At 37.8% G+C, this 25,731-nt stretch overlaps 2 protein-coding genes across 3 annotated transcripts in view; one reads left to right on the top strand and one right to left on the bottom strand.

The window, feature by feature from the left end:
- Window positions 1-9,621, bottom strand: part of LOC126268153 (synaptic functional regulator FMR1) — a gene marked incomplete in the record, with an annotated part of 168,304 nt that extends 158,683 nt beyond the window's left edge. The window contains 4 exon segments of the mRNA XM_049973698.1: window positions 2,931-3,094; window positions 7,217-7,370; window positions 8,891-8,943; window positions 9,502-9,621. Of these exon segments, the coding sequence (XP_049829655.1) occupies window positions 2,931-3,094; window positions 7,217-7,370; window positions 8,891-8,943; window positions 9,502-9,552 (422 nt within the window).
- Window positions 9,622-9,645: 24 nt separating this feature from the next.
- LOC126268143 (WD repeat-containing protein 44) overlaps window positions 9,646-25,731 on the top strand; it is a 160,683-nt gene continuing 144,597 nt past the window's right edge. Inside the window, exons 1-2 of one of the 2 annotated variants that reach the window (XM_049973677.1) lie at window positions 9,646-9,847; window positions 10,011-10,179. In XM_049973677.1, the coding sequence (XP_049829634.1) occupies window positions 9,780-9,847; window positions 10,011-10,179 (237 nt within the window). In that variant the 5' untranslated portion in view covers window positions 9,646-9,779. The remainder of the gene's footprint in view (window positions 9,848-10,010; window positions 10,180-25,731) is intronic. The other variant, XM_049973685.1, reaches the window with a different exon arrangement.

Below are 25,731 nucleotides of genomic sequence, written 5' to 3'. Positions count from 1 at the left end.
GCTCTAGAACCATCAGGATTAAATGGACTGACAAATTACTGTACATTAATTTTAGCAGGCACATCCTCTGAATACAGATGGAATTTGCCAGCTAAGGATATATGACAGCTTCTGTTTTAGACAGAATTGTAGTCTGCCCTCTTTAGGAAAAGATTATTACCGAGTCTGGTTGCACAAACCGCTTTAACAATGAGAAATACCGAGTGAAAAAAATTCACACACACTGGCTTTGCACCACGATTCCTTACATACTAGCAATACAAAAATGCCTGTCACAAAATTTTGTCCTGCATACATCTCCAACAGTAAATAGACATTAAAGATTGACAATCTGGCAACACTAATTACATAAACACTGCCAGTATATATTATTAGCACTGTGAAGCTGGTGCAGTGGATAACATTTTGGGTTAGTAAGCAGGAGGTCAAGGGTTCAATTCTGGGTCAAGGAGAACTTGTTTTTATTTGTTAAACAGTCTGCGTGGTAAAGTATCTGGCATCTTAATTGTGTTACAGTGATTACAGTGAGTCGTCTACGAAACACTTGCACTTATGCACTTCAAACACTGAAATGGAAATACAACAGTTTTCATTTTTCAGCTTTAAAAAAAGCCTTTTGCACATCGTGGATGCAAATTGTTCCATACTACTTTATCTACTAGATTCCAATCTAGTTATCTGTGTACTCCGCCTCCCTCCCTCCCAATGGCCCCATCAATTACTACCATCTATTATTCTTACTGCGTTCAGGTCCACCGTATTTCCTTAGGGCCTTACATCTTCAAAAGGGGGTTCGTAACAAGCTTTGCAAATGATTTCCAAACTTTATTACCATTTTGTAAATAGTATCACCATGGACCCAATAATTATGCCTCCCAAAACAGAGTCTGATAAGCGCATGCTGTTTAGTAAGTACCTCCATGTGCTGCTGCTGCTGTTCCTACCACCACCACCACCACCACCACCACATCATTGTCGATGTAAATTTGGAAACATCATGTCCACTGTCAATAGGGAAAAGTATAATTCAAAAGCTAACATTTCATAGCTAGCAGTACCAAGATAAATCAAGTATAACTGGAGCTAAAAGAGGTTATGCACAATAGATGCAACAGCCTGCTGCGACTAAAGACGCGTTAACCACGATCTGGCAAATAAAAACAAGCACGCCTCGACCCAGTTCACGTCACTGATGCTAACCTAATATGTCATCCACTGCAGCAGCTGTGCAATACTATTCCTATATGCTGATAGAGGTAGTTACCGTACATGTGATTCCTGTGATGCCCGATTGGCCAAGCTTTAATGTCCATTTACTGCTGGAAATATGCGCAGGGCAAATTTTTGCGACATTTTAGGTATGTGAGGAATCACGCTGCAAAGTCGGAGAGCGCAAATTTTTCTTTGCCCTATACATCCTGCAGTCTCTTCATTTAGAAAGACACTCGATATGCAATTTCATTTGTATGCTGGTATCTAATAAGAATGTGAATCTTTTGAGAATGAAGTGTACTAGTAAGATGATCATCTGTTACCATGGACAACATTTCAATAATGAAGATGAATCATGGATTAAAATATTACAGAACAGTACAGTCAACTATGCAGTTAATTGCATTCACTAGGTCATCATGTTATAGGAAAAGATTTTTCATCAGATATTTCCTCCTAAGGGTTGTGCATTTACACACTTGACTGAAGAACGAGATATTTTTCCTTATGATACCGAATTTATTAGTACTTCTGCAGCACCTACAAAGCATAGCAAAAATTGGTGGCCAATGAGTTCCTAGCAATTAAAAAATAAGTGACCTTTCCACATTAAAATACAATAATCAAATTTTATAAAATCACAATCCACTCAATTTCGGTATAGTAAGTGGTAAGAACAATTAAATTGTTTGACTTGGCATCACTTAAGTACTCTACAGTCTTTCCTCTATTTTGAGTTAACAAAAAGAGAATCTGGTGAACACTTCGTTATCACTAATGAAAAGCTTGGGAGGAAGTATTGTACTAGTAATATTAGGAGTTTATCCAAAATTGGTTCAAACTCTGGATTCAACAAGACAGATTTAAGATTTCAATATTACAGACTACTGTTAATGTTATCACTGCCTCATTATTTATAAAGAAATTATTTCTGATTATCCGATTTGATCTGAAGACAGTTAAAAAGCTGCCTGTACACATCATTCTGGGACTATTGAGCAATTAAGAAAATTGCTGACAAGAAGTCTTACACTAACTACAAATTAAAAAAAAAATTATTGACACATTTCTTGAAGAATTTAGATAATTTTCACTAACAACCGCTAACTGAACTGCTATGAAAGTAAAGTTTTATGAAATTGTTTTAATAAATAACAATTTGTGCTTGTACTACTTCTGTTTGATTTTCATTACTACTCTGTTCTATATATTTGCCAGGCAAACAAAATACCAGATCAATAACTTAAGTAGAGTACACAATGCTTTGAGTGTTTAAAAACTAGGCATGTATAGAAACATCTCCCTTCGCCGAATAAGGTATTAATTGCAATAAAACACCAAAGATTAATTCAATCCATTGAACTTAACAAAACTGAAGAGTGAATGTGCAAGTGAACATCTGTAACCCGGCAAATTTGTGTACATACATCAACCAACCATGACCCCATAAGAAATTCATTTTATAACTAAGAAATTACACAAGAGAAACTTGTTAAACAGTTAACGAAAAATATGAACTTTGAAATGAAACAGAAGTGAAGAAAAGTGGGGTCAAATAAGTGACTATCAAAAATGATAGATAGATAGAGATAGATAGATAGATAGAGAGAGAGAGAGAGAGAGAGAGAGAATTCAACAACGATAAGATTTAAGGTATCTTTCTGACAAATAATATTTACTCAAGAATTTAAAAATCAAAGAAACTTAAGTTAACTTACTACTCCCTTAGTTCTTCAGGTACTTCAATTTCAAATTTATGGAAAGTACTTTTACTTATAGGAGGATTTGGGTTTTTCGGCCTTAGTCTTTCACTGCCCACTATTTCTGTATAAGTACTCTCCCAGCCAAGATACTCCACTACATGGAAGTCACCTTTTATCATCTGAAATTCAAATACACAAAAAAGAAATTAAAAATTTGATTGAGATACCTACTGAGGCTTCTAAAACGAAAGTAGCGGTACCAACAACCACAAAGTCACAGAAATTTGGTATGCATTTTTATTAGTATCTTAACTTTAATTAAGCCTAGACTACAGTATCCAAACATATTATGTGTGAAACTAGTATATTTTGTTTGGCTAAGAAAATTAAAAAAAAAAAAAAAACCCTAATAGTTTTCCGAGATTATCACATATGAATCAGGACTTGAAAATTTGTTGACAGGTTTTTGGTGGCAATTTGTTTAGCCACTGCTATCATATTCCATCACATAACAGATACTAGGTATCAAGCATTTTGTAGAGATATTAACAGGATGCATCAAATTATATACTTCCGTGGTATTCACATATAAATGTAAAGATAACAAAATATGGGATTTAAACATCAAAAACATTTACTTAAACATGGCGGCTTCATTTTGCTACTATCAAATCACAGCATGCTACATGACATCTTGGAAAAGTTAAATTATTACACGTGCGTAACAGAATGATTATTACAAACTACACAAATATTATGAATGATAATATGAACCCAGTATTCTGAAAGATGTTGCCACACACTTCTCTAACACTGAAATGAAGGAAAACTAACTGTACTTCACAATATTCCAGTCTAACACCATTAAAAAAATTACAGATTCATAAAAGATTAAGCTTATCCATGTAGATATTGTAGAATCCCGTGACTACTGAAATAAAATTTAACTGTAGATGCCTGCTGTCAATAGCAATATTGTGTAAGATATGTGTAAGAAAATATTTCAACAATGACAGAAACACACTTTGAACACTTCTATTTGATAATACAGAAAAGAGCACTTACCGGAAATATTTATTTTGTTTGAGACTGGACACTAAACCAGTTTTCACCATTAACATGGGCAATAATCAAAATGATACGCTATTAATAAATTACTATTTCATCTTAATATCAGAAATGAAAACAAATCTATAGAGCTTCTCCTTGACGATTACTATGCAGAAGAATTTCTATTACCTTAATCTGTAGAAGGTGGTGGAATTACTAACATCTATTTATCTGTTGTGTAATAAAAAAATAAACTTAGAAATGTCCAGACTATAACCACATGTACAAATTAATTTGCAATGTGAATGTGGAAGACTCATTCCACATTATGATCTATCATGCAAAATGATCCATGGAATATGTAATATGATCACAGACAGAACAAAATTTGATTTAGCTTAATGACTGGGATAGTAACATTGTATGGTGAAAGTGAGACTATTAAAGCTGATGGCATAACAAACAATGGATGCACTGAGTCTGTCTGCGTAAAATACTACAGCTGACCAATTCGAACTATCCCAATCCACCAGGAGGAAGGGGCAATTTCATAACACTGTTCTGAACTGTAAGATAATCCCTGTCAACCATACAATTGTAAATTGTTACTTTGTGCCTAGATGCAAACACAGTATGATAAAGATTGTAGGGGGTGTGTGTTTGGAGAAGTAGTAACGTACACGCTTTGGGCAGCTTGGATGTTAACACACAATGTCTTACACTTATGAGTTCACATGAAACAGCGAGACCATGTGACACATACTGCCATGTTAAGGTAAGTTAAAATGCTGCATCAGGTGATATTTACATATTTTACCACAGAAGTACACAATTTACTTGATAGCCAGCATTAAATGTATCTCTAACATGCATTAGTTTTAGGACTATTTGCTGTGTGTTTAAGTGTTAGGCTATGTGACAGTAACTATAAACATTACCTTTCATCAGACTTCAAGCATACACTTAATTTCAGTGCTTTGATTGCTTTGTGATCAGTGATTACAATCTTTCACCATACAATAGGAAATCCTATCCAATTTTAAACCTCCCACCCAGTCAAATGAAATCTGTTGAAGGGTGTACTGAAGCTCAGAACACTGTCATTCTGCTGTGATCCGTGACAAAATGAAAAATTAGGCCATAACGTCACTATCACTACTATTTTTTTTTTTTTTTAAATGAAAGTGGCAACATGTTAAATTTAGTGCAGCCCAAGGTCCAGACCAGATTAGGTGGTAACTGGATTGAAGTGCGAAGATTAGCTATTTTTCTGAACACAAGTTCTGATTAATCTATAGTGTAACCTAAGGTCGGACGAAAAGGTTAAGTTAGGTAGGAATTTGGCAAAGCCAATGAGAAAGTCAGGACTTTTTTTATATATTTCGCACACCATAGTTGTGTCCCACTGGAAACACTTATGTGATTTTATGTATGTGTTAGTATTTTCCAATGAAAACAATCAATTTGTCAAAAATTGATTGTTTTGTTGTTATATTATCCCATGTGGCCATCATTCTTTCTTATGTAACCCTCTTGTCAGTCTTTGTAATCGTCTCTTGTTCAGACCGTCATGTTTTCTACCACATGCGTTAATCTGTTCATTCAAAAAACAACCCTCCAAAAAACCTTCCTAGCACACCACTGGTCACTTAGTATTATTCTGGCCTGGAATGTATTAATCAGCTACTATGACAACGCTATCACTTCCTGAAATCCTCCCCTGAAATTTTACCCACCACACCTAGAATAGCTTTTTGTTGCCCTCCCAATCTCTGCAATATTCTTGGCAGACCCTATGCTCCGCTGGCACCCATCTCCCTATCTTATGGCTCCTATCACTGTGAATGTACCCACTGCAAGACATGCCCTTTGTACCCTCCTACCACCGCCTATACGAGCCTCGTAACTGGCACACCTGTCAAACAACAGGTCACACTAGCTGTTATGTGAACACTGTTTGGCCTTTTACATTGGCACGACCACCACCAATTTATCAATTAGGATGAATGGGCACAGGCAGAGGGTTTATACTGCCAACATGCAATATACTGTTTTAGAGCATGCTCTAGAACATGACAATTGTGACCTCTGTGCATGTTTCACCACATGCACCACCTGCATTCTTCTCCCAGACACCAGTTTATCAGAACTCTCGGCACTCGCCTCCCAACTGGCCTTAATTTATGTTAATTTCTTCCTCAGCATATCTTCACAGTAACTACTTTTCTTCACTTTGATTTAGTTTTCTACATCTTTCATTGTCTTATCCATCCATTTTTCACCACCCACCTCCCACAACTATTACGTACAATTCACTTTTCACTATTTGGCTCGTGCACAATGTTTAAGCAGTGATCTTTGTCTTGCATATTACTCTTATCTTTAAGCTCTCAGGTTGTCAAATATCATCCAGTGCAGTCCCCAAGAATCAATCTTTCTTTTTCATCCTGCCCAGTAAGTTTCTCCTGACACGCAATTCTGGGTGACTTTCCTGAAATCTTCTACTCTGCCTAGACCTCTCCAGTACTTCCCCTTAAACCCTTCCACCTGAAGGGAACACTGGCTCCGAAAGCTTGGCTAATTATAACCTTTCTGTGGGGCTTCTGCCGCCACTTGGTGGGTAGATTTCCTTATCTATCCAATTAAATTACGTTCCAAGAAATTAACACATTCCATGTAAAATTCCTAAAATCACACAATTTCTACCAGTATTTAAGGTAGCCCATCTATTCATTCCATATAACACTTCCATCATCAATGGGATGGCTGCCTTTAACATACTAGGCAATTTAATAATGCAAAGATCAGTGTACTTCCAAGTTATCAATAACAACAGGGCACCTCCAGCAGCCAATGTTAAAATTTAATACCTTCATGGCAATTCAAGTCTCTAGCCTAATTATTATGAACAGAGACAGCAGTTTAACTAAAAAATGTAATGACATACAATGAGAACCAGCCTAAGGAGGATTAGCAGTTGAAAGATGGTTCAGCTTAATTGGTGGAGCTAAGTACCAAATAGTGTGTGCATTATTTGGCAATAGAAAAAAATAAGTACTTTCTTACAACTTATGTAAGAATTGTAGGAAAGTCAATACTTGTTGAAAACTTGACATATTTGTTTCTTAAAAGGGAACTGCTGCTTAGTTTTCACAATGCAGAACGTTAACACTGTTCAATAGGGAGTGGGACAGGGAAACATATTTTCTTAACTGTTTACACTTGTTTTGCAAGAAGTATAGCTGACTTACCTTTATAATTGCTTTCCACCAACCACACGCTTCCTGATCATTGGCCCTCGAAAATACTTCAATTTCCTGGTTTTCAGTGAAATCTGATTTGCTTGTGGAGTCATCAGGTGGAAGCCGTACTTGCGAGAATGGAAATTTTGATTCTGGCTGCCAACTGTAATATATTTTTGTTATCAATAAACAATAAAAGCTAGTAATCACTCAATTCAAAATCTTTGGGGTGTTCTGCAAAAAAGACAATTACCACAACTTACTACCAGTAAAATAAATGAATACTTTTAAATGTTTCTTCCTACAAATTTAACACACACACACACACACACACACACACACACACTATTTAGCTTCTAATACAAACAATCTATACAAGTTTGAAAACAAGCATAGGCACAAGGTCCAATTGCTTTAATATGGGGTACAACTGATAGATTCTCTAGCAAATGCTGGAACTGATAAAATTACACTGAGAAGTAAGACTGACTTACACTGAGCAAAACAACATTAGTTACCAGCTAAGTCAATGTCCAGCTTGTTACAACACTATCAAATGACATCTTCAGTAACTGTGCACCTCTCTCAACCTGCAGCTGCAACATTTTGTTAATCTATATAGTATATAAAAAGAGATACCAAATGGTAATGTTTAGCTGTTTCAAGGCAATGATTATGGGATAAGGAAGTTGTCACCAGACACTGCGCATCTGTATGAGCAGTATATAGAACCACAGAGCAAAAAAGTAGATGGTGGCTAAGCTAGGAAGAATAAAATGCTGTCTCACAGTTGTTAATGTCTTCAATTGGATTAGCTTCCTTCAGTCAAGAGCCAGTAAGTAATCCTTTGATTTTCCTGTGCACATGATTATACAGTACACTTCTACATAACAAAGCTCATTTACAGCTTGAAAATACATTGACAAAGTCCTCTGTCATAAGATAAACAGCCACGCAATGCAGAAATAACTTCATCATGCAAGAGACACCACGACAACTCCATTGGCAGGGACTGAGAAAAGCAAGCAACCACAGTGCACTACCCTGCCCCCCCCCCCCTCCCCACACACACACACACACACACACACACACACACACACACACACACACACACACACACACACACAAAAACACAGTAACTACACTCAAAATATAAAACACCCAGTTAATTCAGTTATTTACAAAAGTCGAAAAGGATTCCCTGTAAGGCATAACAAAGAAAAAAAATTATCTTAATTATTCCACTTATGAATCAAAGTGAACCTGCATAACTATTATACACCATGACGAAGGTACACATTAACTCAGTCAACAAGGCAATAATAATAATAATAATAATAATAATAATAATAATAATAATAATAAACACAACACAAAGTCTAAATGTAAACAAGGTAAGACTTCCACGTACTAACTGTAACAGGGGTACTGTTATAGATCTACCTTTTTTCCGCTTAACACAAAACAGTTTCACTGCCAACACAAAAATAAAAAAAATACTTACATGTCACAAATTTTAATTTTGATTCCTATTACGTAATTAATGCAATTAATATTGATCCCAACTGCTAGCCCTAGCATAACCACTACAATTTGTGCCCAGTCACAGAATCCAAACACAGGTATTCGCTTGTGTTGTTATCAAGTATAAAGCTACCTTCACATATGTAGAATTATACTCACTCTTTCTCGAACGCAACGGATACTTCCTCATCGAAAATGTCTGTAACGAAGGCCTGAAACAGAAAAGTGACAAAAGTTTAGTTTCCAGTAGTCTACTTAACGAACACGCGTCCTGCTAATATCGCTTGCGAGCTGTTTTCCGGGTCATGGGATTATTCGTGCAATTCAGAGCTGATTCATTTCTGAAGATGACAGTAAGAGGCACGTTCTTGACACCGTAAAATAGCTTATAACCAGTACTTCACCAAGACTAACTTGTTAGGTTAGAAGAAACAGCAAATGCTGAAGTAAGCGCACGTCTGAACTACATACCACACACAAACCAATATACGTCTCTTGGATAAAACTGACCTTATTTACCATGACTTTAAGGTGCATTAGCATTTCATAATGCTTAAATTATTCCCTATAAGACACGCGCGTGTAAAATCACGCCCTGTCAAATGGGACATGGCGTCCTAGCCGCGTTCTCGTACCACTCTTAAAACGAATATTCTCCGAAAGTAAAAGACATACCGGTAAAATATTTTTTGGGAACATATTTGAAATTTAACTGAATGACCTGCAATGGTGCTTCTCCCTACAAACGACATACTTTATACAGTACAAACCTTATAATAGGCCCCATTCTCGCCGCATACTTCAACTGCAAGATCCTCCATCTTACTTTTGTACCATAGAAACCTTGGGTTTGAGGCTATATCGACATTGGCCAATCCTACTTAAATAAGAGAATAAAGATTCTTCCCTATTGGTCAGTCACACTGTTCCAAAGATAACTGCAGAATTTCCTTGCTCAGACAGTAGACAGTGTATATGTTTCGCGTGTGTTATGACATTTTTGGAATGGTTGAGTGTATCATATGAGTGTTAATAAAGTAATTATAGAATGTCTGTTAGTAGTGATTCTGAAGAATTTTACGACGCTGAAGACTTAACACCCAGTCGACAATCGAGGTAAAAATAGCAATTGTCATGAAATTGTTTTGTCGGAAATGTATCAACTTTATAACCTGTATGTCATTGCTGGTGTCATTCCCCACCGTGTATAATATTCCACATCGAATTTTGGCAAGCTGATTATAATTTCATAGCAATATCGTATCCTCGTTTGGAACAGGAAAATCAAATCTACCAAGGAAGATGATGTTATCCCGAGAAGTGATTCTGAAGGTAGTGTTTTTGCTGCAGAAGCCAAAAGAAATTCTACGACAGAAGAAACAGCTTCATCTCGTCAACTCTCAAGATCAGTACCCAATGACGAATGTCAACAAATACCGGAAAAAGATGTGAGGATGAAAGCATAATAACTATATAGTGAAGTTTTGTAATTTGATGTATTGTAATGTTGTTGGATGTGTTGAAACTGCAATTTAGCTGTTTTATAGATATCTTTTTCAATATTTTTTTCGTTGACGTCTGATTATGTTAGCATCGTACTTCGCAGATTAACGTAGGCACCTATTTTTGTCTTTGTCATAGCTTTATTAGGTGGTCAATGTAACTGAGAAAACACAGCTGTACACGCAAAAGAATCAGAATATATCAGTAAGACTCACAAGTTATTCTCATACAGTGCTGTCATAAGGTTATAGGTCCTGAACAAACAAATATTTCAATTCAAAGTTGGAATTTATGAATAACAGATTTATGTGCTGTAATTGCAAAGAAAAACTCCCAAGACCCGTTATATGCTGTGGTCATCATTTTCAATACATAGGGGGAGCTCAGTAATGAATTAAAGAGGCAGTTTCAACTCCAGCATTAGGCCTACACGAAGCTTGATTCTGACTGCAACATAATATTTGTTTGCAGAGCACTATTCACAAATCAGAAGTAATAAAGAAAATTGGCTGTTATTATTTAGTTTATTTAGCATTATTGACGAAAATCAAGGAAAGTACATAGTGTAGCAGTTGCAATTACTTCGCTTGTTTTTGTGGTTATTACTTACTACCCTTTTTGCTGTGATTGCAAACTGATTTGTAGGATAGCCTGAGGTCTAGGTTAGGTTGAAATGAGACAGTTTGGTTATGATTTGAAGCCAACAAATACAAATATAAAATAAAAGTTGTAGTAGCAGATTGATTTTTAATATAGTCTGAAGTCTACTATTATGACATACTTAACGCATTGTTCATTATAAAAACTAACACTGCAAGATTTATTCAGATAATCTGGATTACAGAATAGAGAAATCCACATGAAGTATTTTGATGCATGCTTTGTTCATGTAATGCATGTTAACCACGAAACTACTGACAACCTTGGGAGAGCCAGTCCTGACAAAACTCTACCATCTGGTGAGCAAGATGTATGAGACAGTCAAAATACCCTCAGACTTCAAGAAGAATATAATAATACCAATCCCAAAGAAAGCAGGTGTTGACAGATGTGAAAATTACCGAACTATCAGTTTAATAAGTCACAGCTGCAAAATACTAATGTGAATTCTTTACAGACGAATGGAAAAACTGATAGAAGCCGACCTCAGGGCAGATCAATTTGGATTCCGTAGAAATGTTTGAACACGTGAGGCAATACTGACCCTGTGACTTATCTTAGAAGAAAGATTATGGAAAGGCAAACCTACCTTTCTAGCATTTGTAGTCTTACAGAAAGCTTTTGACAATGTTGATTGGAATACTCTTTCAAATTCTGACGGTGGCAGGGGTAAAATACAGACAGCGAAAGGCTATTTACAATTTGTACAGAAAGCAGATGACAGTTATAAGAGTCGAGGGACATGAAAGGGAAGCAGTGGTTGGGAAGGGAGTGAGACAGGGTTGTAGCCTATCCCTGGTGTTATTCAATCTGTATATTGAGCAAGCAATAAAGGAAACAAAAGAAAAGTTCGGAGTAGGTATTAAAATGCATGGAGAAGAAATAAAAACTTTGAGGTTCACCGATGACATTGCAATTCTGTCAGAGACAGCAAAGGACTTGGAAGAGCAGTTGAACGGAATGGACAGTGTCTTGAAAGAAGGGTATAAGATAAACATCAACAAAAGCAAAACGAGGATAATGGAATGTAGTCGAATTGAGTCGGGTGATGCTGAGGGAATTAGATTAGGAAATGAGACACTTAAAGTAGTAAAGGAGTTTTGCTATTTGGGGAGCAAAATAACTGATGATGGTCGAAGTAGAGAGGATATAAAATGTAGACTGGGAATGCCAAGGGAAGTGTTTATCAAGAAGGAAAAATTTGTTAACATTGAGTATAGTTTTAAATGTCAGGAAGTCGTTTCTGAAAGTATTTGTATGGAGTGTAGCCATGTATGGAAGTGAAACATGGACGATAAATAGCTTAGACAAGAAGAGAATAGAATTTTTTGAAATGTGGTGCTACAGAAGAATGCTGAAGATTAGATGGGTAGATCACACAACTAATGAGGAGGTATTGAATAGAATTGGGGAGAAGAGGAGCTTGTGGCAACAACTTGACTAGAAGAAAGGATTGGTTGGTAGGACATGTTCTGAGACATCGAGGGATCACCAATTTAGTATTGGAGGGCAGCATGGAGGGTAAAAATCGTGGGGGGGAGACCAAGAGATGAATACACTAAGCAGATTCAGAAAGATGTAGGCTGCAGTAGGTACTGGGAGAGGAAGAAGCTTGCACAGGATAGAGTAGCATGAAGAGCTGCATCAAACCAGTCTCAGGACTGAAGACAACAACAACAAACCATGAAAAAAAGAAATCTGCATCCACAGTAACTAGAGCAACATGAACACACACTACCAATTCTTCCACATTTATCGGTGGAGTAGAGGCCATCTGCTCCTTCAGGTGTCCCCACTGGAAGATATCCAGGGGATTTAGGTCAGGTGAATGTAATGGCCATACAACTGGACCTGCATGTCCTAGCCATTTCATTAGAAATGTTCTGTCCAAATACTGTCACACAATTCCAGAATGTGGAGGTGCACCATCAGCTTGGAATCATATCCTCTGCCTAACATCTAGTGGAACATCTTCCAGCTCATCAGGCAGATAGTTTGAGAAGAATGCGTGGTACCTTTGCGCAGTCGACCAGTCAGGCAACATGTAATGACCCAAACACCTATCACCCAATATGCTGGCCCAGACGTTGATATGAAGCGAACTTGATATCCACAGTCATGGGGGACCTGCGGATTAACCTCAGAACAATAGAGTGCATTGTGCTAATTGAAGACACCATCACGAGTGAATACTGCTTCATCTGACCATATTACGGTGTTAACAAAGTCATCATTGGTTTCCTGTTGTTGTTGGAACCATTCACAGAATTGCATCCGCTGATGGCGATTCGCAGGAGGGAAGTGTTGCGAGAAAGCATTGATAGGGATGCAGCCCATGCTTGTGGAGCATTTGAACAACCTTGAGCTGCGAGACACGCAGCTACCTTGGTATGCTATGTATACTTCGCTGAGGTTCCTAATGTATGACCTCCAGAATAGCTTCCTCAGTAGCTGGAGTACGGCAAGTCCGTGGACAACCTGTTTCACACAAAGGTGGAAGGAGAGAACGTGACTCCCAAAAGTGCAGCTCCAGATGGCGAAACGCATTGTTATGTAGATGGTGTCGGCAAGGATATCTAGCAGCATATTCACGAGTGGTGACACCAGCCTGATTATCAGATGTGCCAAAGACCAGAAGCATATCCACGTATTCATTATTTGTGTATGCTATACATGGACCACACTGGTTTATAGGTTTACAATGAGAAAATTCAATATGTGTATGCAAGTTCATTGGAGTCTGTCATGAGCGCGTTACTGAGCTCGCAACTTGTCCCTGTCCGGTGGACAGTGCATACAGTATAAACACACAATCAGTCCTGCATGCAGTTCCACCTAACATTCATTACCCCTCTGACAGATATTGTTCTGCATGATTGTCCCAACACCGCTAATTGTAAAATGTTCGGTTTCTGATTACACTGTTTCTCTAATAACAACAGACGTGATGTTTCCACAGTCCCATAGTCCCATCGATAGGATGATGATGATGATGATGATGATGATGATGATGATGATGCATTGAGCTACATACTAAACAGCATGTGGTTACCAGACTCAGTGTTGAAAGACATAATTAGTGAGACCATGGTGATAAGACATACAATTAGTACCAGTTGCACGTTGCTAGCCCTACTGGTAACATAAGGCCCTAATGAAATGTAATGGACCTGAATGAGGCAAAAATAAAAGTTGGTACTAATCTATGGGATCATTTGAGGAGGGTACAAGGAAAACAGGTTTCACATCTAGTAGATGGAGTGGTGCAAATAAATTCACGCCCGTGACTTGAAAAGGTCTTCTTTCAAAGCTGACCATTCTTCCATTTCTACAATTGTAGCATGTATGGGCAAATGTTTTCTAGGGGACCTGCTGCAATCGCTGTTGACGATTAAGATGCCAGATACCATACCACCTGGACTACATTTAGCCTACCAAATAAAAAAACATATGCCTCAACCCAGGATCGAACCATTGACCTCCTGCATACTGACCCAAAACTATATCCATGCACCAACTGTACAGCACAACTAATCTGTACAGACAGAGGTAGTTACCATACGTGTGGTTACATTGTTGCCAGATTGTCACTCTTTAAAGTCCTTTTTCTGCTGGATATACTCGCTAGACGAAATTTTGAGAGAGACTCTTCTTTTATCGCTGGCATGTGAGGAGTCACGCTGCAAAGCCCGAGTGCTCTAATTCCACTTCACCCTGTAGATGATGTATGATGCGCCCTCCTAATAGCTGTAGTCTGTGTTCTTTGTTTATCTAAACCTTCTATTCACCATTCTTACAACCGATTTTGTGTGTTTGTCTCATTGTATTTTGTTTCTTAGAATTACCATTACACACTGAAGTTCCGTGATGGGCTTTGCTAGTTTACCACTAATCTTATTATCACATATATTCCAGCTCTTTCTTGTTATGGGCATTATTTTCCATTTATCCACATTTATAAGGGACATGTCGCTCATTACACCAATTGCAAATTCAGTGCAAGTTGTTGTGCATTTCCTTAGTCGTGTAACAATAATACCTTCTTGTGGTGAACTTTTTCCGTCTCCTCATTAAGCAAATGTTTGCATTCATATACCGTCTATATTAAGTTGACATCCTACACCATTGTAAAATGATGCTTGGACAAATAAATTAATGATACTGGTTCTGTTAGTTATCCATCTCCTTTTACATGCCAATGATTTCAATTATATTTACCATATCACTTTTCATCACTTAATTCAAATGTTCACTTTTGATTTCCTGTTAAGAAATTACACTAGTTAAAGTGCACTTACGAATCTACAAGTTTTCCATTGCATGCTGCTGTTGGCAATTTATCATTGGCTGTAGCCAGTGAAGTGATAGCATAGGACAACCAGTGAGAATCACTGAATGTAATGATTTCTTTCTGCAGAGGATACAGATTGATTACTTTGTTTTCCTTGTGGAGACAGCAAGATTAATTGATGGCTATTATTGATTTATGTCAACATGTTTATATTCACAATTATGTTTTTTTGAATGTCATGATTTCCTAGGTTATGTGGTTAGGTTGAGATCTGATAGCACAGATTAAATTGCAGTGAGTGAAATAAGCACCATCCACATTTAATGTCGTAATTATCAGCTAGGATATGATAGCTACCTCCTCCCACCCTCCCTGGAGCTTTGGTTGTGATTACACATTGAGCTGTAAAGAAACCCTAGGCCTAGGTTAGGTTAGAATGTGATGAATTGATTATGATTTGGCAAAGGCCAATAAATATAAACACATAAAAGTGATTCGTAACAGATTTATACATAGCTAATGTAATCTGAGGTCTGTGCTTAGTGTAAGTTAATCATCAAAGTCTATGTAGATGTCATACTTTCAAATTTGCCACTATTTTTACTACACACGTTTCATCAGTGTCTTCATTTGACATAATTTTAATGTTCTCACACTGATGTCAACCATATTGGACTTTCTAGTATGAGTACACTGTCTTCAGTTGCCTCACTGCATTGATCCACAAGAGGTACAATTGAAGGTTTGGAGCAGTTCCTTGAATTCACATAAGTCCAGAGAGGTACCTAGTACTTGTATGTAACCTATGATATGTTTCAGCTACAACTCTCTTGCATTCGTTAGATTTGAACCAAGTGCTCTGTTTGTGTTTTGAATAAGTTATTAGTGACTGACTGGCAGTTCCATAAAATACAAATAATCTCTTAGTTTTGTTAATGAAGTTTGGTAACCATTGCCCTTGTAATAACATTATGGTGACTAGTCCTTGTCTCTTGCCAATATACTCAGGATCTGAAGTATTTTTCCACATTTAGGCCAATGGACCTGTTGTTGAAAGCAGTTGTTTGAAACTTATTCAACAGTACATAATAACGCTGTTTGTCCATAGTATCAGTAGTGTGTGTGTTCATTTGCTAGTCAGTACTTGGCAAATTAGTGGAAAAAGCTTATTTGTGATCTGGACCTGTCTCCTCAATGATAGTACTCCTACCCGCTTCAGTGCCACCCATGGTACGTTTTCGGCCGTCAGTCTTATGATCACTTTCCAGAATCCCGGGGCACGAAACATAGGGTGCTTTGAAGGGCCTAGAACACCATTTTGGAAGTCTCACAGCCTGTCTTTGTGAATCATCTTTCTGTTGTTAGTGGGCTTGATAGCCTTCTTTTTTTAAGAAGTTACCCAACACTGCAGCAAATAATTTTCAGTTTCTTCATGTTTACCAACAAAAAATGTTCACTTAATGGTGATCAGATTTCTAACATGCAGGAGTCTCAAAATTCAGGTCAGTAAATTAAACTAATAAAGAAATAGTAACAAAGTTCACAGATGACTAAATAACTGATAGCTTCATATTGTAACAGTTGGTGCTAACTGACTAAGGAGAACATATCCTTTATGTGCAGATTTACATAGTGGTTTACATGTCAGTAACTGGGCACAGACTGAAAATTATATATTGACACATATAGGTTGTTAATGATTTCAGTACTGAGGCCTGACTGGTAACATGTTGTTACCTTCTCTCTACCGGACACTGAATGACTGATTGCCTGCGGCTTTGTGTGCCACACCTAGTTATAGGTGCGCATAATGTCCAGAATGACTATTTACTGAACTATAAGCTTATTACATGTTAGGTAGTTGTGATTGCAGGTTTTCTTGACACATTCCAATGATAAAATCTTCTCTAATGATCTTCTAAGTGGTGGCATAGTCTTTTCACAATGTTTCAATGAGTCTTGTACCCATCAACTACAGGCAAAATGTTCCGCTAATCTACATAGCTGCTTGACCACTGACCTCATCTGTGGGTGGGCGAGTAACAGGCCTCTGGAAGCAGGTTCCGAACTGGTGGTGGAGGAATGCAGTGCGGCCCTGGTGTCAGCATTGAGTCCCGGCATGTGTGGCATCTGTCAATTTTTGTAACTGTGGAATCCAACGATGCGCTGCTATCACAATTTATTAGGTTGTTGTACAGATGTGTTTTTACCACCTCTTTGACAATCAAGTCCTAGAACCTGTTGACACAGCACAACCTCATCGTTCATTAGAAACTGAAGTTGTTTTCCTCATTGATGACATGCTCTGTTACCCTGGACTAGTCTGTTTGCCGCAGTCAGGTATTGCTGATGTGTTCTGCATGGTGCTGTGAAAGGTATTGCTGTGTCTGCCTGATTTATTGCATCCCATATTCGCACTCAATATTGTTAATGCCTGGTGTCCGTGATCCTAGCGTGTCTTTGTTCAGGCCAAGCATGTCCTCAGTTTTTCTTGTTGCATGAATAACAGTCATTATATTATGTTTCTCCATTATTTTTGTGATCTTTGCTGTCAGAGACATTACATACAGCATGGAAACTACACATTTGGCTTCTTCTTTATCTGGTTTGTCCTCCCTCCTCCTATCTACCTTTAGGTCCCATGTAATTTGCATTTTGTTGTAACCATTTTTGCAGAAAGTTTCCTGCATTCTTGTAGCAGAGGCGCCTCACTCTATTACTTCGGTAGTTAGTAATGAGTTGAGTTGCACTGGTTGGCAAGTCCAAGCATTAATGTAGAAGCAGTGTGTCCCTGCATGCTGTTGAAACTTCTCGTGATCAAAATTTCTAAGGAGGATAGACTTCCATTCTCCTATGTCTCAGTGGTGAACTTGATGTTGTTATGAATGCCACTGAGATGATGTAGGAACTCCTGTAGGTTTTCTCTGTCATGTGACAGACCAGGATGAGACACATATCACGACTGGCTAGTTTGGGCTTGGTGCAGGAGCACATCCTTGTTACCAGACTGGAACTTGACAAGAATGCAAGTACTTTGCTAACTCACCATGTGGGCCTGACTTCCAGTCTCCCAGACATAGCTGGAAGTGGATGTATGGCAACACTTGCACAGTCAGTGAACTCTGCTGGAAGAAAGCCACTAAGAAAGTATGTGACATGTTTCTCTGACTTCTGAGAGCTCTACAGCAGGAAGACAAAAGATCAATAACAACATGACTGAGAGACCTGAATGAGCCAACAAGTTCCATGCTGTTGAAAGACTTCAACTTTGCAGCAGTTCCAAGAATGTTTCTGAAACATGGCTTCATCAGCAGCATAGAGCATGCCCTACATGGGCTCCTGCCTGAGGCAGCTTAAGAAGTGAGGAGGTCCTGTAAAAGAGACGAATGCTGGAGAGCAACATATTGACAACAGAACAGAGAGCACTAGTGGCCTTACATGATGATATGGACATAGTGGTGTCAGGAGCAAATAGTCAGTGGGACAGTGCTACCAAACCCAGGAGATTAATGACAGAAGATCCAGCATAGAAACAAGGGGAGAAGGGTACGACAACATCTGTGACATGTAAGACATTTGATGTACGCGATAGCTCAGGACTGAATAGGAACACCACGAAAGGCTATACCCCAGGGCACTGGCACCACCATGTCTATGTGGCCTCCCAAAAATACATAAGGAGAGAGTTCCACTGCAGCCTTTATTGAACATCATAAACTTGCTGACATACAGGATAGCCAAACATCTGGCACAGCTGTTCGATTCTCTCGTGGGTCACTGTACACACCGTGTCAAGAACGCAACAGAAGTTGTGAAGATACTCCGTGGATTAGGTTTGGATGAGAAGGACCTACTAATCAGCTTTGATGTCACATTACTTTCCACCCAAGTGCCATTGGAAAATTCCTTAGCGCTATTCAAGAGACACGTCAGTAAAGACACAAACTCTTCCAACATGTACTCAGCTGATCTACTGAGAAGATTTTATTGTGTAGAATAGTAATATAAAAATCAGAAAAATTAAATGGAGTAAAGATACAGTAGGTAGTGAGATAAGTTTGTTTAACTAAAACCACTATAACTAGAAAATGGCATAAATAACAGGAATTACTGTGACTGCGATTTTAACGTAGACAGTGATTTCCAAAGCACGTCTGAAAGTTTCAAGAAAGTGAATTTTTTCTAATTAGAAACAGTAGAACCTCACTAATCTATTCCCTATGGGACGGGAGCTGGTTGGAATGCAAATAGTCAGATTATTAGATGAACACTTCTATTGACCCATAACATCACAATACAGTGCAGCACAACTGTAATATTCAACTGTAAATACTGTCTTGAAATATTTTTCCATGCTAAAATAGCAACAAAACAAGAAGAAAACATTCAACACTAAATGATCTTACATGAAAGTGCAATGTCACATAGTGCATGTACTCCAAAATACATCTTTATTGTACAATAAATAACATAGTATTATTGTGGTGAAAGTTTAATGTCTGTATACCTTATTACAGTACTGCATTGACACACAATTGATTTGTACCTAAACTATTTAAAACGAGAGAAATCACAAAAACAAAAAAACTTCTTGTCTTAAGCAGGACAAAAAAGTCTTGTAATATCCTTTTGCTTAGCAGACAATTTTAATTTTTCAGCTATGTTCGGCCATTTTCTAATATACAAAATGTTCTTGGGTTAGACCTAGAGCTTTGCTCAATGCATTAAAAAGCTGCATCAAATGCATTTTTAGTATACATTTGGGATACTCGAACTGTAGGTTAATTGTCTTTGTTGTTATCATCTTTCCCATTATCATTGGTTGTTCGAGTTGCAGTGACAATAAGTTAGTCATCGCTTACTTCTGCTTTTGTTGTGTAGTCAACGTCAGCTGTACTGATCCACTCATTTATGTCACTGGGCTCAACGCCCACTTGTAAAAAAAAAAAAAAAAAAAAAGAACCAGAACCACTTGTTTCACTTTTATTTGATGCCACTATTTACTTTTACACATATTACTATGTAAGAACAACATTGTCACTAATTTATCAAAAAAATGTGTGTACAGTAACACTTATTGATAGTTAGAAACAAGCTATTTCTTTCTGAAAGTGATCAAACTATCGTACCTAGCAACGGTCAGCTGTCTACATATATGTATCGCAGATGATGAGCCATCAACAAGTGTAGTCCTGATTGTAGCAGCGACCTGGGTAGGTAAACAAACACAGAAAGTGGGATGGTTGGACTAAGTGGGGACTTGGTCCATCCAAAGTCATATTTGTGAGGTTCTACTGTAATTAACAAACTTGCAAGTTAATTTAGTGAAAATTTGCAGTTCTGGAAACAGATAAATCAGTCCTATAGAGCTGTTGGTACTGAATTTTGGAAATAATTTAAAGACTGGAACATTCTAAAACACAGCTGGTTGGCTCGTTAATCCTATATTGACAAAATTTTAAATATGAATAACTTGTGCAATATAATTTTTTTGGAAAAAAGTAAAACACTTATTGGGTTCATGGTGTGGGTTCCTGTAGCCATGTCCCAGTTCATGAACCACATCTACATCTACGTGATTACTCTGCTATTCACAATTAAGTGCCTGGCAGAAGGTTCAATGAACCACCTTCAAGCTGTCTCTCTACCATTCTACTCTCGAACGGTGCAATGAAAAAACGAGCACTTAAATTTTTCTGTGTGAGCCCTGGTTTCCCTTATTGTGTCATGATGATCATTTCTCCCTATGTAGGTGGGTGCCAGCAGAATGTTTGCGCAATCGGAGAAGAAAACTGATGATTGAAACTTCATAAGAAGAACCTGTCGCAACGAAAAACGCCTTTGTTTTAGTGATTGCCACTCCAATTGTCGTACCATGTCTGTGGCACTACGTTCCCTATTTTGCAATAATACAAAATGAGCTTACACTCCAATTGATGTACCATGTCTGTGGCACTACCTCCCCTATTTCGCGATAATACAAAATGAGCCACCCTTCTTTGAACTTTTTGAATATCATCTGTCAGTCCCACCTGATACGGATCCCACACCGCACAGCAGTACTCCAGAATAGGGTGGACAAGAGTAGTGTAAGCAGTCTCTTTAGTAGATCTGTTGCACCTTCTAAGTGTTCTGCCAATGAATCACAGTCTTTGGTTTGCTTTGCCCATTACATTATCTATGTGATGGTTCCAACTTAGGTTATTTGTAATTGTAATCCCTAAGTATTTAGTTGAATTTACATCCTCCATATTTATGTAACTTATCTCATAATCTAAATTTAGCGCATTTCTGTTAGTACTCATGTGAGTAACTTCACACTTTTCTTTATTCAGGATCAATTGCCACTTTTCGCACCACACAGATATCTTACCTAAATCACTTTGCAATTCATTTTGCTCATCTGTTGACTTTACTAGACGGTAAATGACAACATCATCTGCAAATAATCTAAGAGGGCTACTCAGATTGTCTCCTATGTTGTTAATGTAGATCAGGAACAATAGAGGGCCTATAACACTTCCTTGGGGAACGCCAGATATTACTTCTGGTTTACTTGATGACTTTCCGTCTATTACTACGAACTGTGACCTTTCTGACAGGAAATCACGAATCCAGTGGTACAACTGAAGCGATATTCCACAGGCACACAGTTTGGTTAGAAGATGCTTGTGAGGAACAGTGTTGAAAGCCTTCTAAAATCTAAAAATATGGAGTCAATTTGACATCCCTGTCGATGGCACTCAATACCTCATGAGTATAATGAGCTAGTTGTGCTCCACAAGAACAATATTTTGTGAATCCATGCTGACTATATGTCAGTAAACCGTTTTCTTCGAGGTACTTCATAATGTTAGAATACAGTATATGTTCCTACTGCAAATCGACATTACTGAGATGGGCCTGTAATTCAGCGGATTACTCCTATTTCCCTTTTTGGGTATTGGTGTGACTTGAGTGACTTTCCAGTCTTTAGGTATGGAACTTCCTGTGAGCAAGCAGTTGTATATAATTGCTAAATATGGAGCTATTGCATCTGCATACTCTGAAGGGAAACTGTCTGGTATACCATCTGGACGGGAAGCCTTGCCTTTATTAAGTGATTTAAGGTGCTTTGATACACTGAGGATATCTACTTCTGTTTTTCTCATCTTCGCAGTTGTTCTTCATTGTAATTCAGGACTATTTACTTTTTCTTCTTTGGAGAAGGAGTTTCAGAAAACTCTGCTTTGGTGGCCCTGTCATCAGTGACTTCATCTTTGTTATCGCGCAGTGAAGGTATTGATTTCGTCTTGCCACTGTTGTGCTTTACATTTGACCAGAATCTCTTTGGGTTTTTTGCCAGATTCTGAGACAGAGTTTCGTTGTGGATATTATTAAAAGCATCTTGCATTTCAAACTTCTGCAAACATTGCCAATTTCCATGGTTTTCCATTCTTTTAAAATTGGCACACTTTTTTCGTTGCTTCTGCAACAGTGATCTGACATGTTTTGTGTACCATAGGGGATCAGTACCACCACTTATTAATTTATATGTTACATATCTCTCAGTTGCCATCAATACTATCTCTTTGAAATCATTCTGCATCTTTTCTACGCTTATATGATCAGATTGGAAGGAGTGGAGACTGTCTCTTAAAAAGGCGTTAAGAGCATTTTTATCGGCTTTTTAAAATAGATGTACTTTGCATTTCTCTTTGATGGTTGTGGGTGTTACAGTATTCAGCCTAGCAGCAACTGCCTTTTGGTCGCTAATCCCTGTATTCGTCACAACACTCACTATTTGTCCAGGGTTATTTGTTACTAAAAGGTCAAGTATGCTTTCGCAACCATTTACGCTTAGAGTAGGCTCGTGAACTAATTGTTCAAAATAATTTTCTGAGAAAGCATTCAGTACAATTTTGGATGATGTTTTGTGCCTGATGCCGGCTTTAAACATATAATTTTTTCAGCATATTGAGGATAGATTGATGTCGTCACCGATTATAGTTGAATGAGTGGGTACCTATTTGAAATGAGTCAAGTTTCCTTTGAACCGTTCAGCAACTATATCTCCTGAGTTGGGGGTCGGTGAAACGGTCCTATTGATAGTTTAGTCCAATTGTCATGTACAACCTCTACCCATACTATTTCACAGGAACTATCTACTTCAATTCCACTACAAGGCAAACAACTTCTGACAGCAATAAATACTCCACCACCAACTGTATTTAATCTATCATTTCTGAACACTGTTAGACCGTTTGAAAAAATTTCAGCTGAACTTATTTCCGGCTTTAGCCAGCTTTTTGTGCCTAAAATTATTTGAGCTTCAGTGCTTTCTATTAGGGCTTGGAACTCTGGTTCTCCCCCCTCTCCCACCCCCCTCTCTCCCCCTCTCCCCATTACAGAACAAAATACAGCAGGAAAACTAAATTAATATTTTGTAAACCCATTGTTACACCTGTATCGTTGTATGGGAGCGAGTCATTCATTCCTTAAAAGAAAAAAGCAAACTGCAAACAGTAATGAGATTTCTTAGAAAACTGAGAGATGTTGCCAGGGAAGACTGTATAAGAAATGAAGATGTTAAAAATTGCCTAGATATTTATAATATTAATGAAAAGATTGAACAAAATAAAAGTTTATGAAAACATTAGCTACAAAGATGAGTGTCAAGAGAATCGCACACCTGGCCATTCTGTACCAGCCAAGAGGAAGAAGAGCTAGAATAAGGTGGCAGTGAAAAGTGAAGACGGAACAGGCAAGAAGCAGGAGGAGGAGGAGAATAATAATTTTGTTTTTCTGTCATTTTGTTGGCTATTTCTGCATTCCATTATTGGGACCCCCTTTTCTGGTTTGATACTTCACTTTTCCCCAGTACTTCATTAGCCATTTTCAACATTACTGATTTGAATTTTTCTTGTTCTTCTTCAGTACTGTCTTCCATTTGCAGTTTGTGTAGGAGTCTCTGTTGATATAATTTCGCTATGCTTTCTTCCTGTAGAAAATGAGTGTTAGATCTCAGAATTTGACTTTGTATTTTCTTTACATTCATTTATTCTCTCCAACTTGCCCATACTGAAAAATTTAAAGTAACTAGGAAGTGATCAGAGCCTGTGAATACTTGAGAATGTTTATAGACTGCAGTCATGCGTGTGTGTGTGTGTGTGTGTGTGTGTGTGTGTGTGTGTGTGTGTGTGTGTTTGTTTCCTATCTCTGACGAAGGCCTTCTTGGCCAAATTTCTGGCATTCTTGTTGTTGTGCCCATCTGCGACTCAGCATCTCTGCTATATTGTGAGCAGCAACTATCCTTTCTATAATATTGTTACATTCCATCCTAGAATTTCGTTTCTTTTAAAATTATTTCATCAATTGTGCCTACTGTATTTAGTATTGGTACTTTCCTGTTCACACATTTAAATATTCTGATCATAACAAACAATCAATTTTATTGTATTTATTTACTTGTTTTGCAGTTCTTTATAAAATAAGAGATGCATTAAAGTTATAACGCCACCAGGTTTTATTCTCAGAACTGGACTCACATTTATGCATTTTGTTTTAAAATACTCATGCATTTTTTATGACTGCATGGTAGATGGCAGCACTCTACAGCACACCGAACTCTACTGGCAGAAGTGAGAGTGAAGACTGTTTTTAACACTTAAAATTGTGACATTTTCATTTCAAGAACAGTGCGTAATTTTTAGGGTTCTGCATTTATGCAGTGTCACACTGACTGCAATTCACTACCACTTGAGTGAGACAACATGATGGATGGTATCACAGATGTGTCTAATGTGCATTGATGGATGTGATAGTTCAGAGACGGCAGAGTGTCATGTGACACAAAACTAAGACTGTCTCAGGCTCACAGCCAGTCTGACAACATGATCAAGTGAGTGCAGAAGGTTATTTTTGACACTCGCCAAATGTGTGTGGAACACATCACCTCCAAAGTTGACATTTTACCATAGGTAGCAAGGGAGAGGATGTTGTTATGGATGGCATAAACACAAATGCACATGTGGATTAACATGGTTCTTTATTTACATGAACAGAGAGCTGCTACTTAACTTGAATAGAGTCCATGAGTTGTGGTACAAGCTCATCGTTAATAGTCCTCTTGCAGACAGTACAGCAGAGGCCTGGTAATGTGAACATTCGGTTAATCCGAACATGAAAGATGTTAGTCCAAGTTTGGTAAGCTGTGCAGTAAACTGCTGTACACACACACACACACACACACACACACACACACACACACACACAATTTTAATTTACACAGTACAGTAAACATGTATTAGAAAAATTGGCAAGAAAACATTTGGTTTAAACAATCCATAACAATGAAAGAAAAGCTGCCAAACTTACTAAAATACAGCGGACATTTTATCCGTACTTTTTAGATGACAAAAATTCAGTCATTGTTTTTTGGTGTAATGCAGACAGTCTGTTATATGACATATAGTTGCGCCATCGTCTCGTAATCAGCAGGTGTAGCAGTGGGTTGTTGCTCCAAATAACGTAGCACAAGGTCAAGGGCTTCTGCTGCATCACTGTG

The sequence above is a fragment of the Schistocerca gregaria genome, chromosome 1 (assembly GCF_023897955.1).
Source record: "Schistocerca gregaria isolate iqSchGreg1 chromosome 1, iqSchGreg1.2, whole genome shotgun sequence".
NCBI classification, from domain to species: domain Eukaryota; kingdom Metazoa; phylum Arthropoda; class Insecta; order Orthoptera; family Acrididae; genus Schistocerca; species Schistocerca gregaria.
The sequence above is the reverse complement of the archived record's forward strand: the minus strand, read 5'-3'. Positions and strand labels throughout refer to the sequence as shown.